General features: G+C 47.2%; 1 protein-coding gene across 1 annotated transcript; it reads right to left on the bottom strand.

Moving 5' to 3' along the window:
• Positions 1-2,398: 2,398 nt before the first annotated feature.
• LOC135825268 (uncharacterized) lies at positions 2,399-11,947 on the bottom strand. Its single transcript, XM_065338009.1, has 5 exons — positions 11,774-11,947; positions 10,920-11,067; positions 8,543-8,709; positions 7,608-7,833; positions 2,399-3,472 (listed from the first exon to the last, which is right to left on the bottom strand). The coding sequence occupies exons 2-5, from the start codon at positions 11,057-11,059 to the stop codon at positions 2,647-2,649; spliced, it is 1,359 nt and encodes a 452-aa protein (XP_065194081.1). The 5' UTR covers positions 11,060-11,067; positions 11,774-11,947; the 3' UTR covers positions 2,399-2,646.
• Between the last annotated feature and the right edge of the window lie 1,202 nt (positions 11,948-13,149).

The raw sequence follows: 13,149 nt of genomic DNA, 5'->3' as shown, positions 1-13,149 counted from the left end.
TGCATTGATCCATCGCGTTTGCTTCAACCGTGAAAGAGGTATTTGTACTGTGTGTAAACGTTGCACGTCACTCACTGCAGACACTCTGCTGTCAGTGCTGATCCGCGGGATGCATATTATCCGTCTCTAAGGTTTTGACTGAGCCTTGTGCAGCACTGCTAAAAGTCAGTGCAATTTTGTCATTCTACTTCGAAGTACTAACATTTTAATCCGAGCTATGACGATTGTATTGTCGGTTTCATATTGACGAATTTAGGTTGTCTATTCAACTTTGGCTTTTACCTGCTGGCTTCGGTCAATTTTCACAACAACAGTACAAGTCGAACTTACTAAGTTAGTTGTCCCTCACGCGGACGTGCGACTAGTTGTTGGAGGTGACAGCGTTGCGAATAGCTATACTGGCTCTCAACGTCTGTTTAGCACACTTCCATGAGCGACTCTGACTCACGCTGCTACCTGGAGCTTCACGAGGTGTTTTTCGCGCTGGAAACAAAGCGTCTCTCTAAGTTTGTATCTCTGGTGATGGTTTGGCCTGGAGAGCAGTATACTTTAAGTGGTGCTTTTCAGGCACAATCTTCCTCAGCCTACTCAAGCTCAACTGATGAGGGGTGAATTCCCAGAAACACTGTGTATTGAGCAGGGAGTGGTGCTTTCTTGCAGGTTTGCCGAGTGGAATGTGCGACGTGCTCCTCGTGTGCTCCGGATGGCAGTCGTGAGTCAGTCAATGGTCAAGTTCCACGAGAAGCATGTGTTCCTAGTTGGAACAATCAACTTCATAACAATACAAGTATTAATTTTATTCGGGTAACAATGAGAAGAAAGGCAAAGCAAAGAGAAATGGACAACTAACTCGAACACCAATCACCATGTAAAGTATCTATTCATGTATATGAGCCTCCGCCACTGAAAGGGTGGCGAACTGATCATTCGAACCCACACTGGTATGGCATCCCACTCGCGCGAGCCAAACAAACAGAAAATGCAAGACCAGAACAATGCAACCGAATGCTTCAGGCGTGCGGTAAGTACTGTAAAACCGGAAAGTCTAACGTTTTAAGGACAAATTATTTTTCGTTATTTTAAAAATACGTTATCACAAGATGTCTGTGTAAAGATGCGCATATAGATGGGTGGCCAGATAGCCATCGTTAAACTTTCTGCACGTTATCATGACAAAATTACTACAACGTCAGACTTTTTGGTCGTTAGTCCTTTCGGTTTTACAGTACTCAGATGGTGAGCGAAGGAAAATATTAACGCCTAACGTTAATATGCGGATAATGCCGGCGCATATGCGGATAATGCCGGCAGGAAAATTGGCAGAATTCGGTACTTTTTCTGGTAAGTTTCATGCATGGTTGGTATATGGATAAAGAAATGAAGCACAATTCGAGGAATTGCCCGCCATAAGGTTTGTATGGTTCTGCCAATTTCACTGCTTTTCGAGCATTATCCGCCAATGCCTACTAACATGCGCCCCACCGCTTTCCCGCTTCAGGCGATTGGCTTCGTGAATAAAGCCCTTCTCAAAAGACTTTTAGTATGAGCTGATGTCCATGTTTCATTGAGGTTTTGCATTCCGAAATTCGGCAAAAGACTTGGCGCACAGGAGCGAAGCCGAAAAAACACTCGAAGATTTGGCACATTTGTTCGGAAAAAGCTCCCTTTGTCGAAAGTAATTGTCGGAAGAAATTTCTTGTAGAAGAACACTAGCGCGTGATTTACTCGAAGAGATTTCTTATCTCGGCATGGCTTCTCAGGCGTCTTCGGCGGCATCAGCATGGTCAGGTACCACTGTCCCTCTACTCGCTGGGAGTGTCCTCACCATCATCTGTGTGGCTGAAAAGACAAGGCGATACGAATAATATTGACTTGGGCATGAAGTTGGTTCTTCTGAGACAAGTCACGAGGCACGTCCCACAGTGTCTGTGTAGAGCTGTAGCTGCATGGAAAAACGGTCGTTAAGAGCAGGTGGTCGCTAAACACAGAGGTCGCTTACATCACGTTTTACTGTAGTAACTAGGTAGACCTGTACCATATTTTGCATGGCCTTGGTACTTATCCGCCCTGTTGTTACGAATAGGTTTTTCTTAAAAAAAATGTTTTAAGAGTAAAGGACTTGTGGAGTTCGCAGGGTTCTTGCAGAAGCCGGACGTCGTAGCAGAAAGGGGGTGTGTACGACTCTCTGTGCACAATGTATGTAAGTCGACAAGAAAATTAATGCTCTTCAAGAATTGAAGCAAGAACTCGAAGTTTTCAAGTAGGTTTAGATCATTTCCCCACTAGAGCACCATCATCTTATTAACACTATAAAAATTGTAACGTGTTTATTGCAAGACTTGATGTGGACATAATTATGTTTTAGAAAACACTCACAAACTACACTAGGCAGATCTGGATCTTGACAATTGCCGCTGCCATTGTCAATGTCACATTCTCAGCTTCAAGCAGCTCCAGGCGCAGCTAAGTACATGTATCGTTATATTTCTGTTTAGCGAGCAAGAGATAACGAGGGAGTGCGGGTGGCTGAGGTGGGGAAGGGGGTTTAGAAGTGAGCAGGAGAAGGAAGGTTAAAAGCGTTACACTGGTTCTATGTGCCCTGGAAAGCACCATATTTGTGTCCGACTCGTCCCCGTTACTTTTCCGTCACAGTTCCTCCAAGGGGTCGGGTTCAACGGAATCCTCTTTCTCGTCCGGGTTCTGTTCGTGTTTCGTGAGGGGAATGGCCTGACAGCATGTATCTTGCTCATGTGTCACTCGACCATGGTCACCGATCCGAATTGCCACTTCATTGAAATCTGGGCGTTCGTCTATTGACTCGTACGCTGGCTTGCTGGACTTCATGCTCATACTTCTCCCGCCTGGACCAGAACTCTGCTTACGGCCGAACATGCTTCGTTTTCTGCTGCCTCTTCTCTTATCCAATTCTGACTCTCTCCTGGCGGCCTCTTCGGCTCTCAACTCCTCTTCGGCTCTCAACTCCTCTTCATACCTCAAAGCCTCTTTGGCTCTCACCGCCTCTCGATCTATTTCCTCTAGTACCTCATAACAAGGCGAAGTGGCTCCTGACGGTCTCCAGAAAACTGTTTCACCCACTTGAACCCTTTGTCCTCTACCCTGTACACCGGCTGCTGCTGCTGCTGTCTGAGCCTGGCCAAATGCGGCTGCCGGACCCTTTCCAATGTCCTTGGCAAACATCCCTGCGCAGTAAGCTGAGAGCACGTCCTCCCAGTCCAGGACTGGCTGCGGCTGCCCAAGTGGGGCTGGACCAACAGCAGCAGGGTGCGCATTGAGTAAATTAGGAACCTGCTGGGCGAGCTTGTCTTTCCAGTCCTGGTCGGGCTGGGCCTGACCAGGCTGAGCCACGCCCTTGACTTTTCGCTTCCTGGCGAGTCTCTCTTCCTCGAATTCCTGCAAGATGCGTCCTTTCTCTATGGTGTTGTAGACCAGAGTGACCAAAGAGCCCGGTTCACTGCGTGGAAACAAAAAAAACAGGAAACAGACAGACACCGTCAAACCTTATCCATTCGTACAGTCAAGAAACGATGCCTGTCCATCCAGGATTTAACAAGCTGCAACTTGCTCATTTTACTTTTGATTTGCACCATGTTGGTCTCAAAGGAAGCAGGAAAGACCCATCTTTCATCTACAAAAACTTTACTGCCATAATTATCATTCTCCCAATATATGTTTTAAGTCTCCAAAGTAACGCTATGTTTTGAGCGGGCCTTAAATAAAGCGAAATTGTCATTGTCTTGTTCATGAGTTGGTTATTATCATCTGACCATGTCATGATCAGTATAAATGGATCGTGCCTTCACATCGTCAGTGAACCTTTCGTATTACAGGTTACTAGCACTGTAAGGTGAGAAATTTTCGCTAGAGATTAAATTTCGCTATTTTCGCTACCATCACACAGTCGTGAATATAAATCACCGCAAACTGCTCTGTGCATTGATTTTTGACTGTACAAGATCCCATTGAAGAGATTACATCGAGAAAGTTTCTCGTCGTGAACCGGCACAAATCTTCAAAACGCAAAATTTGAGCGCCGCAAAAGTTTATCGCTTAACAGTATGTGATTAGGTCGTTAGTTGATATGAATATCATAGTCGCGGCATACTGATTGACCTGGATCAATCGGGTTACTAACAATAAGCAATTAATAGGCACTGGGCGCGGAAGCAATAGTTCTATTAATCTATGACGACATGTGTTTTACTCCGACACACAACGCTAGTCAAGTCGAGAAGTTTCCAAGAACGTGTCCATGCGATGACTACAAGTTGCAGTCACTGATTCAGTAGAGGAACATAAAGAGGAGAATATTTCACAGTTCGTTTGCGCTCAGTTCGTCTCAATTTCCAGCATCCGTGGGAATACACTGTTGCACAGACACATGTACAGTCAACTTCGCTTATAACGACATTTGACGGGGCATCAAAAAAAGTATCCTTATCCGCGAAGTGTCGTTATACCCGAAGTCTCATCATATTTTACTGTTGGATGGACCTTTGCTCTGGGCATAGACATTCTGTCGTTATTCGTGAATTGTCGTTATATCTTTTCGTTATATCCGCAGTCTTTATTAGCGAAGGTGACTGTACTGAAGTAGCTAGCATGAGAAATGTGCTCCATAAGCGTTTCTTTCAGAGTTCATGAGGATGAGGAAAAAGTAGCAAAGTCAAGTCTGCACTGCATTTCTTATAACGTTGGTGCTGGAATGAGTTGTATGGTGATTGCTGCCCTAGTATGCATAATTTGTTTTATACTGTTCCTCAACGAAAACATGGAATTCAACCTGCTATGGTCGTCACAACAAAACCTTCTCGGAAACTCCTTGACATAACGGGCTTTGTGCGTCGAAGTAATGAGTGCCAACACAAATCTGTGCCCATAGCTCCAATCAATTATACATCATTCTAAAAATATCAGTTTCTCCTGGACCTTTTGTCTATTGCATGCTGAGACGACAAAGAGGCAGGGGAAACAGATTAGTAGTAGCGAACATAGGTATTGGCGCACATGCTCATATTTCGATATAGAAAAACCCACACACTTCAAAACGCATGCTCTTGTGTGCGTAGAAGCACCACAAAAACTCTCACTCCAACGCAGTCACAGATATAACCAGGAAACTGCGAACAGGACATGGGGTTGTCCTCTCTCGCCCCCTCTCCCTTCTCCCCCGCCACACACACTCCTCTCATAGTATTATGTATCTGCAATGTTGTTGTTGTCGTTGATTTTCATTTCACTTCGCAAGGCCAAACGGGCAATGGTGCCCAATTATAAGGAAGCGAATTTCAAAGGGGCGAGAGCTACGGGGAGGGGGCTACGGGGCGAGAGTTACGGAGAGAGAGGGACAGACAGACAGAGAGAGAGAGAGAGAGAGAGAGAGAGAGATAGAGAGAGACAGAGAGAGAGAGAGACAGAGCGAGAAAGAGAGAAAAAGAGAGAGAGACAAACAGACAGAGCGAGAAAGAGTGAAAGAGAGGGCGAGGGAGGGCGAGAGAGAGAGCGAGAGCGAGAGAGAGAGAGAGAGAGAGAGAGAGAGAGAGAGAGGGAGAGAGAGAGAGAGAGACAGAGAGAGAAAGATAGAGACAGAGAGACAGAGAGACACAGAGAGACACAGAGAGACACAGAGAGAGACACACACGGAGAGAAAGAAAGAGAGAGAGAAAGAGAGAGAAAGAAAGAGAGAGAGAGAGAAAGAAAGAGAGAGAGAGAGAAAGAGAAAGAGAGAGAGGGAGAGAGAGAGGAAGGGGGAGAGAGAAAGCGAGACACAGAAAGGGAAGCAGTGAGGTTAGGGGCATCGGAGGGTGGTGAGGGCATCAACGTGTGGTTTGGGGTGGCAGCGAAAAACAGATTGCTATGTAATTTAGTCTTATAAGCGATTTTCAGCGTCAACAGAGCGATTTTGCAGTGTCAACAGAGCGATTTTGAAGCTTCAACCGGGCACACAAAGAGTTCATAGGTGCACAAGCACGCAGAGAAGAGTACATGACGTGGTGTGTGGACGGGAAAAGTCAGACAGAGCATTCATTGGAAGGTGTAGGGGATGGAAGCAAGCTTAAATTGCTGGGCAGGCTTGATCTCCCTTACACTCCTTGGGACTGTGTTCCAGGCCAAGGCTGCCTGAAAGGCCAGGTGAGATCTGGCGGCTTCTGACTGTGCCGAGGGGACAGTGAGGCCCCTGGAAACCTGGTGCCGGGTGGTGCTACCAGCTGATGGTGAGAATCGGTCCTGGAGGACTCTGCTGGCGTTTCCAATGACACAGCGCCACACCAGAACGAGCTGCTTCTGGGCGTAGCACTCGTGAACTCTGTACAGGGACATCCGTTCGAGCAGAGGCTCGGTCGAGGTGTGAGGCGGCAAACCGTATACAGCTCTCGCCGCTCGGTTCTGCAGGACCTGAAGGCGATCAAGATGCGAAACCTTGAGGGAGGAAGAGATGGCGTTAGACCCGTATACTAGGTCAGGCATAATGGCTGGCCTCACATACTGGATGCGACTACTGAGGCTCAGACATCGCCACAGTGCTCCAATCTTCTGCACAACGTTCTTCGCCTTCGCGTCAACATGGGGGTCCCACTTCACAGCGGCATCAAGGGTCACGCCGAGATACCTTGCTGTTGGGCTCAGGGAAAGCTCTGTCTGGTTGCAGCTGACACCAACATGCTGACCCGCATTGCGTTCTGGTACGATTGACAAGACCTGGCTTTTCTTGTCCTATAGAAGCAGATGTCGATGTTTGAGCCAGTCAAGCGACGTTGGTGACGGCCCCTGATAGGCAGGCTGATGTGGCTAGCACTGATTTCCTGTGGCAGTGCACGGCAATGTCATCGGAAAATTGCAGAGATGGAGCAGGATGGGCTATGGCAGGGACATCACGGGTGTACATGCTAACAGAACCGGTCCTAGGACCGAGCCCTGAGGTACACCAGCTGAGCAGTTAGCAGCAATACTGAAGGTGGGGCCAATGCGCACTTGCTGGGTTCGATCGCTTAAGTAGCTGCAGAACCAGCGAAGCGAGGCATTGTCCAGGCCGAGATCGAATAGGTCCCGGAGCAGTTGGCTGTGATTGACCTTGTCAAAGGCTTTTGACATGTCGAGTAGGCAGACGCCTGTGGTCAGCTTGTCGTCCCGGGCCTTTAAGATAGCATCTGTTGCTACAACTAGGGCGTCCTCTGTGGAGTGCTCACGGCGAAAGGCAAACTGCGTCGGTGGTATGGCACATTATCGCTCCAGATGTACAACAAGTTGCTTCTGGACTATCTTCTCGAGAAGTTTGGATACGATTGGCAGGAGCGACACAGGACGATAATTTGCAGCTACCGATGGATCACCAGCTTTGAAGAGAGGGCTTATTACAGCATGTTTGAAAGCCAGAGGGACTTCACCATGCCTCAGCGATGAGCTGAAGAGCACTGAAAGCGATGGAGCCAACAGGTCAGCGCAAGCACGGAGCAGACACCCAGGAATCCCATCACTGGTTGTGGCTTTGCAGGGATGTCAAAAGCCTTATCTAGTCAGTCGTCAATGAACAGTCGACCATGCTACAGACAAGTCAATACTTTCAAGCAATCTGCATAATGAATACGTACGTGAGCACGATGTTCCTGATCACGTCCCGAGGAAGGTCGGTGATGTGACTCGCTTGTAGCAGTGAGGCATCGTTTGGTTCACAATTCTCTGGCTTCTTGTTAAATACCCAGTTAGTGTACTCGTATCCAGGAGTTTTGGTGAACCATTCGTCCTTCAGCATAAGGTCAACAGTCGATCGCCTTTTGTAGTCAAGCACTAAAGCAGCAGTGATAAAATCTTGGAGTTCTGTAAGCGATAAAGTTGCAGAAAATACAGTCGCAGTCAGACTAGTGACCGGATATTATGCTCAATCTGCGGACAGAACTGTTTCACCCTTTGTGGACTCTTCGGCGCCGCACCATTACACAGTTCTGGCAACTGAAATCCAACCCCTGAGCTGTGCGGTCACATCGCTAAGACCCGACAGGGGTTGTAAAATTACGAATTTTACCACCAGAGACCGCTAGAAAGTGAACGCACTGCTAGGGGATCGGATTTCAGGTGCCGGCACAGTATTATATATATTATATAATTATAACAGTAGAACGAGTTTATTCAAACAATACGACGAAAATGTAGTCGTTCCGTTCGTCCTTGTCTGAGTCTCTTCGTCTTCGCTAATAAATGTCGTTCCCACCTTACCTGCTCCCGTTGTCCATCGCTGGAGAATATGCCGTCGTCCTGTTCGTTCTCAACAAATACAATATCATTCCTTAGTTCTGGTCGCAGCGGTCATCTGGCTGGCAGGTGATCGCCCAACTAGAGCGGTCGCCTTGGCGGGTTTTAGTGTATGTGACATCAGATTCTGCTTGCAGATGGATTAGAAGTTAAGCTTTAAAGATTTGCCAACCACGTGGTTCGAGAGCCAAACCTGCTAACGACCTACCGCAAAGGATTATGGAATTGCCCAAAGGGCAAATATGACAAATTGTTAACAAGCAGCCCTCTCACTCACCGAACGACAGGTCCATGTATGCCTCATTCCAAAGTAGTGCACTCCCATCCTCTACTGCTCGCAAGTAATCTCGGTGGGTTTCTCCGGCGTGGGGAGAGCCGGGCCTGGATGCGTTATTCGATGTGATTGGTTGGCTACCAGTAGCGAGCATGAATAGCAACACTCCCCTGTGTACACACACATTGTAGATTACATATATTATTATGTGTGTGTGTTCGTATGTGTGTGTCTGTGTGTGCGCGTGTGTGTGTGTATGTGTGTGTGCATGTGTGTGTACGTGCGTGTTTGCGTGCGTGTGTGTGTGTGTGTGTGTGTGTGTGTGTGTGTGTGTGTGTGTGTGTGGAGGGGGGGGGGGGGGTAGCAGAAACCGTTGACTGTGACTGATACAGCCATACAGCGCACAACTTAAATCCGTGATCATTCAGTACACACATACATAATACATGTACTGAATCTGCGGACAGCATGCTGTTTCGTTCTTTTTGAACTCATCAGCGCAGCACAGAGGAAATGAGGCCGAACCTGATAGCAATGGAAATAAAAATTTCCAATCAGGCCCGAACGTACCTTGCCAGAGTGCTCAAACTGACAAGTCAGTGAGCTCTGCATAACGCAAACAGCAAAGGCACTACCCCACGCAAGAGTTCTCAACATATACATGTAGATTGTGGTCGGCTAAGACACAATGCATTTGCAAAAAAGTACCCCTTGATAGTTTTCCTCGCAGTTTCACTTGTTCTCATGCTTTTTGCGTTTATGGGTCAAGCATTCATTGTTGTTGCTGTAGCTCTGGTTCCGTGCACCATGCGCTGTAATTTGCATTACCCACCCATTAAGCGACACTTGACTGTTTGATGATCGGTAAGCAGGGTATACGAAAAGCAATAAGTAATTTCGGTGCTACGAGTTCCAATGCTAGCTGCAATCAGCTTCTTCTACAATAAATTTGGCTGAAGTCCCAAACATTTCAATTCCAATCTGAGTAGGTTGCTGAGCATTAAAGTATACCACCGTAAAGCGATAACATTACTGCACCAGGGCAATCTTCAAACCAAATTGAGTATCAAGATCCAATTATATCACTTTTGAGCTACGTTTGAGTCAATATTTTTATGACAACATTGCTGTGAACAAGTATAACCGTGAACGAAATCTAAGTCGAACGTCTTGAGTAATCACTGCGTTATGTGTGTCTATTTTCGTTGCCTAAGTCCTCATCTCTCTTCGCTTTGTTTTCGCTGTATGGGCTCTCATTTATGTTTGCTTGCTTGTTCGCTGCTTGCTTGTATTGCTGAGGTAACATATGCTGTATTCGTGGGTCCCCATGGTGCATGAGCCACACATACTCATCCGGCGGATATGATGTGTGTTTGCATAAATGCACTAATAGGTTCACACTCACGTCTTTATTCGCGTCTTCGTCTTCGTTGCCTAGGCGATCCCGGGGAATCCCCAAAACGTGAGCTGAAGACTTCAAAACGCAGACGCGACCCTATGGGCAGAGTTTTCGGCCACGTCTTCGTCTTTTTTGTCGTCTTGAACTCTTGTCTGGCCTATCCGCATGCGCAGAGATCTTGGCGGGGAAATTCAAAGTGAGCATGCAACCTGCTAGCTGCATCTGTCAAAAGAAATTTCTTCTTCCGTTCCGTTCTCTTAGACTTTGACATTGAGGTTCCTTTCTTTTCTTTTCATACCGGTGCCTTTGTTCGTACCTTCACCTTCACCATGACGGAAACGTTTGATAATGAGGCCGAGGCTTGCCTGTTGCGGATTTGGTGCCAGATTTACGTTTTCAATGACAAGGTATGACAATACGCGCCGCAAAAGCAAAAGGAAGAGCCGAAGCACGCGTGCTTCCATCGCAGGGCGTAATATTCTTCACCTACAAAAAGCCAAATAATGATGACCACAAAACTAAAACTGAGAACTGTTTGGTCTTCCTCGAGGCTGGCTGGTACATCGTGTGGAAATTACAGAACTGCCCAAGATTTTTTATTTTGAATCTACTCGCATGCCGTTATTTTTTTGCCCATGGACTGCTAAAAATGTTGCTGATTGTTGGCAAAACGATGTGTTCGATGTGTGTGTGAATCGACTTGTGCAGCAAGTCGACGTTTTGGCTGAAAACGACGTCACAGAAAGACGCTTGTGTGAAACGGCTATTACACTGCTTTACATGGAAAACTCAACTTTCAAATTCAGTTTTTCTCACGAGTCCGCGAAACTACCCCAGCCTCCTTTCACATTTGGAGGCTCAATTTAAATCATGTAAGAAGCCTAATGGTTTAAGTTTGAATGGATTGTCCGTACACGAGAAAAAATTCTGTTTTAATTTAATGCAGTTTGGACTGGAAATGAGTGACCAAGTGGGACTCACAGGTGCCAAGTGTCAACTACGCAGGTCACGCGTACGCGAGCGTCGTCCTGCAGCTCCGGTGGATTGATATGGTGGCGAGTTTCTCCATAGGATCCTACTCCTAAATAGAACGCCTCGCTGCCAGAGAGGTCCCATGCCATTCCAAAGCCTGAAACAACAGAGTGAATCATCGTTAGTAGGCTGCCTGCTGATTGGCCGAATAGCCCTCACACTCAAGAGTAACAATACATTTTAGCCTACTTCATTTGCAAATCTGTGAACCTAGTAGGTCCCATTTGGAAGCAGCTTATGGAACAAGAGGACATGTGCAGCAGAACAAAAGAAACCTGTGGCTTTTCTTGACGGGCACGGATGAGTTTGAAGTTAATCCTCATCATCACCAAGGCTGGCATTCCCCCTTCCCCTAAAGCTGCTGCTACCGCCATTTCCGAAGCACCTGCGGTGCGTCTAGGTGGCCATGAAGTCGAGACCCTAGGTCGGTGGAGCTCCCTAAACCTCACCACTACTGCCACGATTCAGCTTGTGTGTGTTCTCCCTTGCTACATCTCATGTTTGGCATTTAAGTGGTCTTTGTAAAAAAAACAAAAAAAACCAAAAAAACCTGTTCTCTTACAGTCACTGGGCACTGCTGCCAATTCCTCCGGCGTGACGTCACGGTGGCAAACACTGCTCGTCCACTGACGTCACCACTGCTCAGCGAACTGACATAGCAAATTCTCAAAAACTGACGCCACCACTGCTCAACCACTGCCTTCGCCACCTTGCTGCCATCCGTGCAGCAGCAGTTACCCCTCCCCCTCCTCTTCCCCATCTGCACCACCTGCCCCACCAACACGTTCACTTCTAGAACTCACCAATTAACTTGACAACTCCAGATTCCTGTACAAGAATGTTGCTGCCATTTAAGTTATTGTGAACTACTTTGGACTCTTCGAGGTATGCCAGAGCTCGGAGCACCTGTGCCGCTATGGGGCGCAGCGCGTATTCAGGAATCACTCGACCCGGCGAATTTTCTTTAATGACCGTCAAAGTCCCTGTGCAGAGTCAACGCAACATATTAAAACTAACTCGACAGCATATTGCAGTAAAGAGAGCGAGCGCGAGAGAGAGAGAGCGAGCGAGAGAGAGAGAGCGAGAGAGAGAGAGAGAGAGCGAGCGAGAGAGAGAGAGAGCGAGAGAGAGAGAGAGAGAGCGAGCGAGAGAGAGAGAGCGATACGGAAAGAGAGAGAGAGAGAGAGAGAGAGAGAGAGAGATACGGAGAGAGAGAGAGCGATACAGATATATATATATATATAGAGAGAGAGAGAGAGAAGGTGAGAGGGAAAGAGAGAGAGAAACACAGAGAGAGAGAGAGAGAGAGAGAGGGGGGGGGGGGAGAGAGAAGAAAACTGTCAATACACTCGCACTCTTTCGGTAGCTTTCACAGTTCAGTTCCGTGTTTCATTCCCTTTTCTTAGCCTTTCCACCCCATACACAATGTAATCATGTTAGTGCTAACTTAAATCAAAAACTAAAGGTTTTTGCTTGTCTTTTTTTACCAGGAATAACAATGAAAAGCTACCTTGAAGTACACGTGCACAATATTGCAATCAGCAATGATTTTCAAAATGCACATGCTCTCCGAGGGAATTGACTTCTTGACCTGCAGCTCTTGTTTATTGTTGTGTGCGTGTGTGGAGGGCGCGGGGTCGGGATTGTTGTATGTGCATGGGTGCATGTGAATGTGTGTGCGTGCGTGTGTGTGTGTTTGCATGTGCTTGCGTGGGTGCGTATGTGTGCGTGTGTGTGTGTGCGTGCACGTGCTTGCATCAATCTGGTGCAGATGTGTGTGCGGTCAATTTCCAGTCGAGAGGATGTGGGTGCAATTCCCCGCGATTATGGTCGCGCACGTCTTCCTTATCTTTCGTTCTCCTGGTCGGTTGTCAACTGCCAGTGCGTTCTGGAGTAGGTCTTGGTGGTGGTGGTGGTGGTGGTGGTGGTGGTGGTTGTGATGGTGATGGTGTGTGTGTGTACATTGCACTATCTATCATGTTACTCGTGAATCACTGCCTGTGAAACGTGAACGTGCCTGTTGGATATATCACATTACACTTTGAAAGAATTGGGAGGACTTCAAGTTCGAAAGACGAGTCGGCGACGTGAACCACCTGATAAGCGAAAAAATGGCGACTCCACTAGTACTAGAACCCAGGCCCTGGCTTGTCATAAGCAATGCTCTAGTCATTGAAGC

The sequence above is a fragment of the Sycon ciliatum genome, chromosome 9 (genome assembly GCF_964019385.1).
Source record: "Sycon ciliatum chromosome 9, ocSycCili1.1, whole genome shotgun sequence".
Lineage (NCBI taxonomy): Eukaryota > Metazoa > Porifera > Calcarea > Leucosolenida > Sycettidae > Sycon > Sycon ciliatum.
Note: the sequence above shows the minus strand (reverse complement) of the source record. Positions and strands in the feature narration are given on the sequence as shown.

Coding starts and splice junctions, on each gene's coding strand:
- LOC135825268 (XM_065338009.1), bottom strand. CDS start 11,059: ATGGCATGGGACCTCTCTGGCAGCGAGGCGTTCTATTTAGGAGTAGGA. Junction 8,710..10,919: donor GTAGTTGACACTTGGCACCT/GTGAGTCCCACT, acceptor GTGTGTACACAG/GGGAGTGTTGCTATTCATGC. Junction 7,834..8,542: donor ATACATGGACCTGTCGTTCG/GTGAGTGAGAGG, acceptor TATCGCTTACAG/AACTCCAAGATTTTATCACT.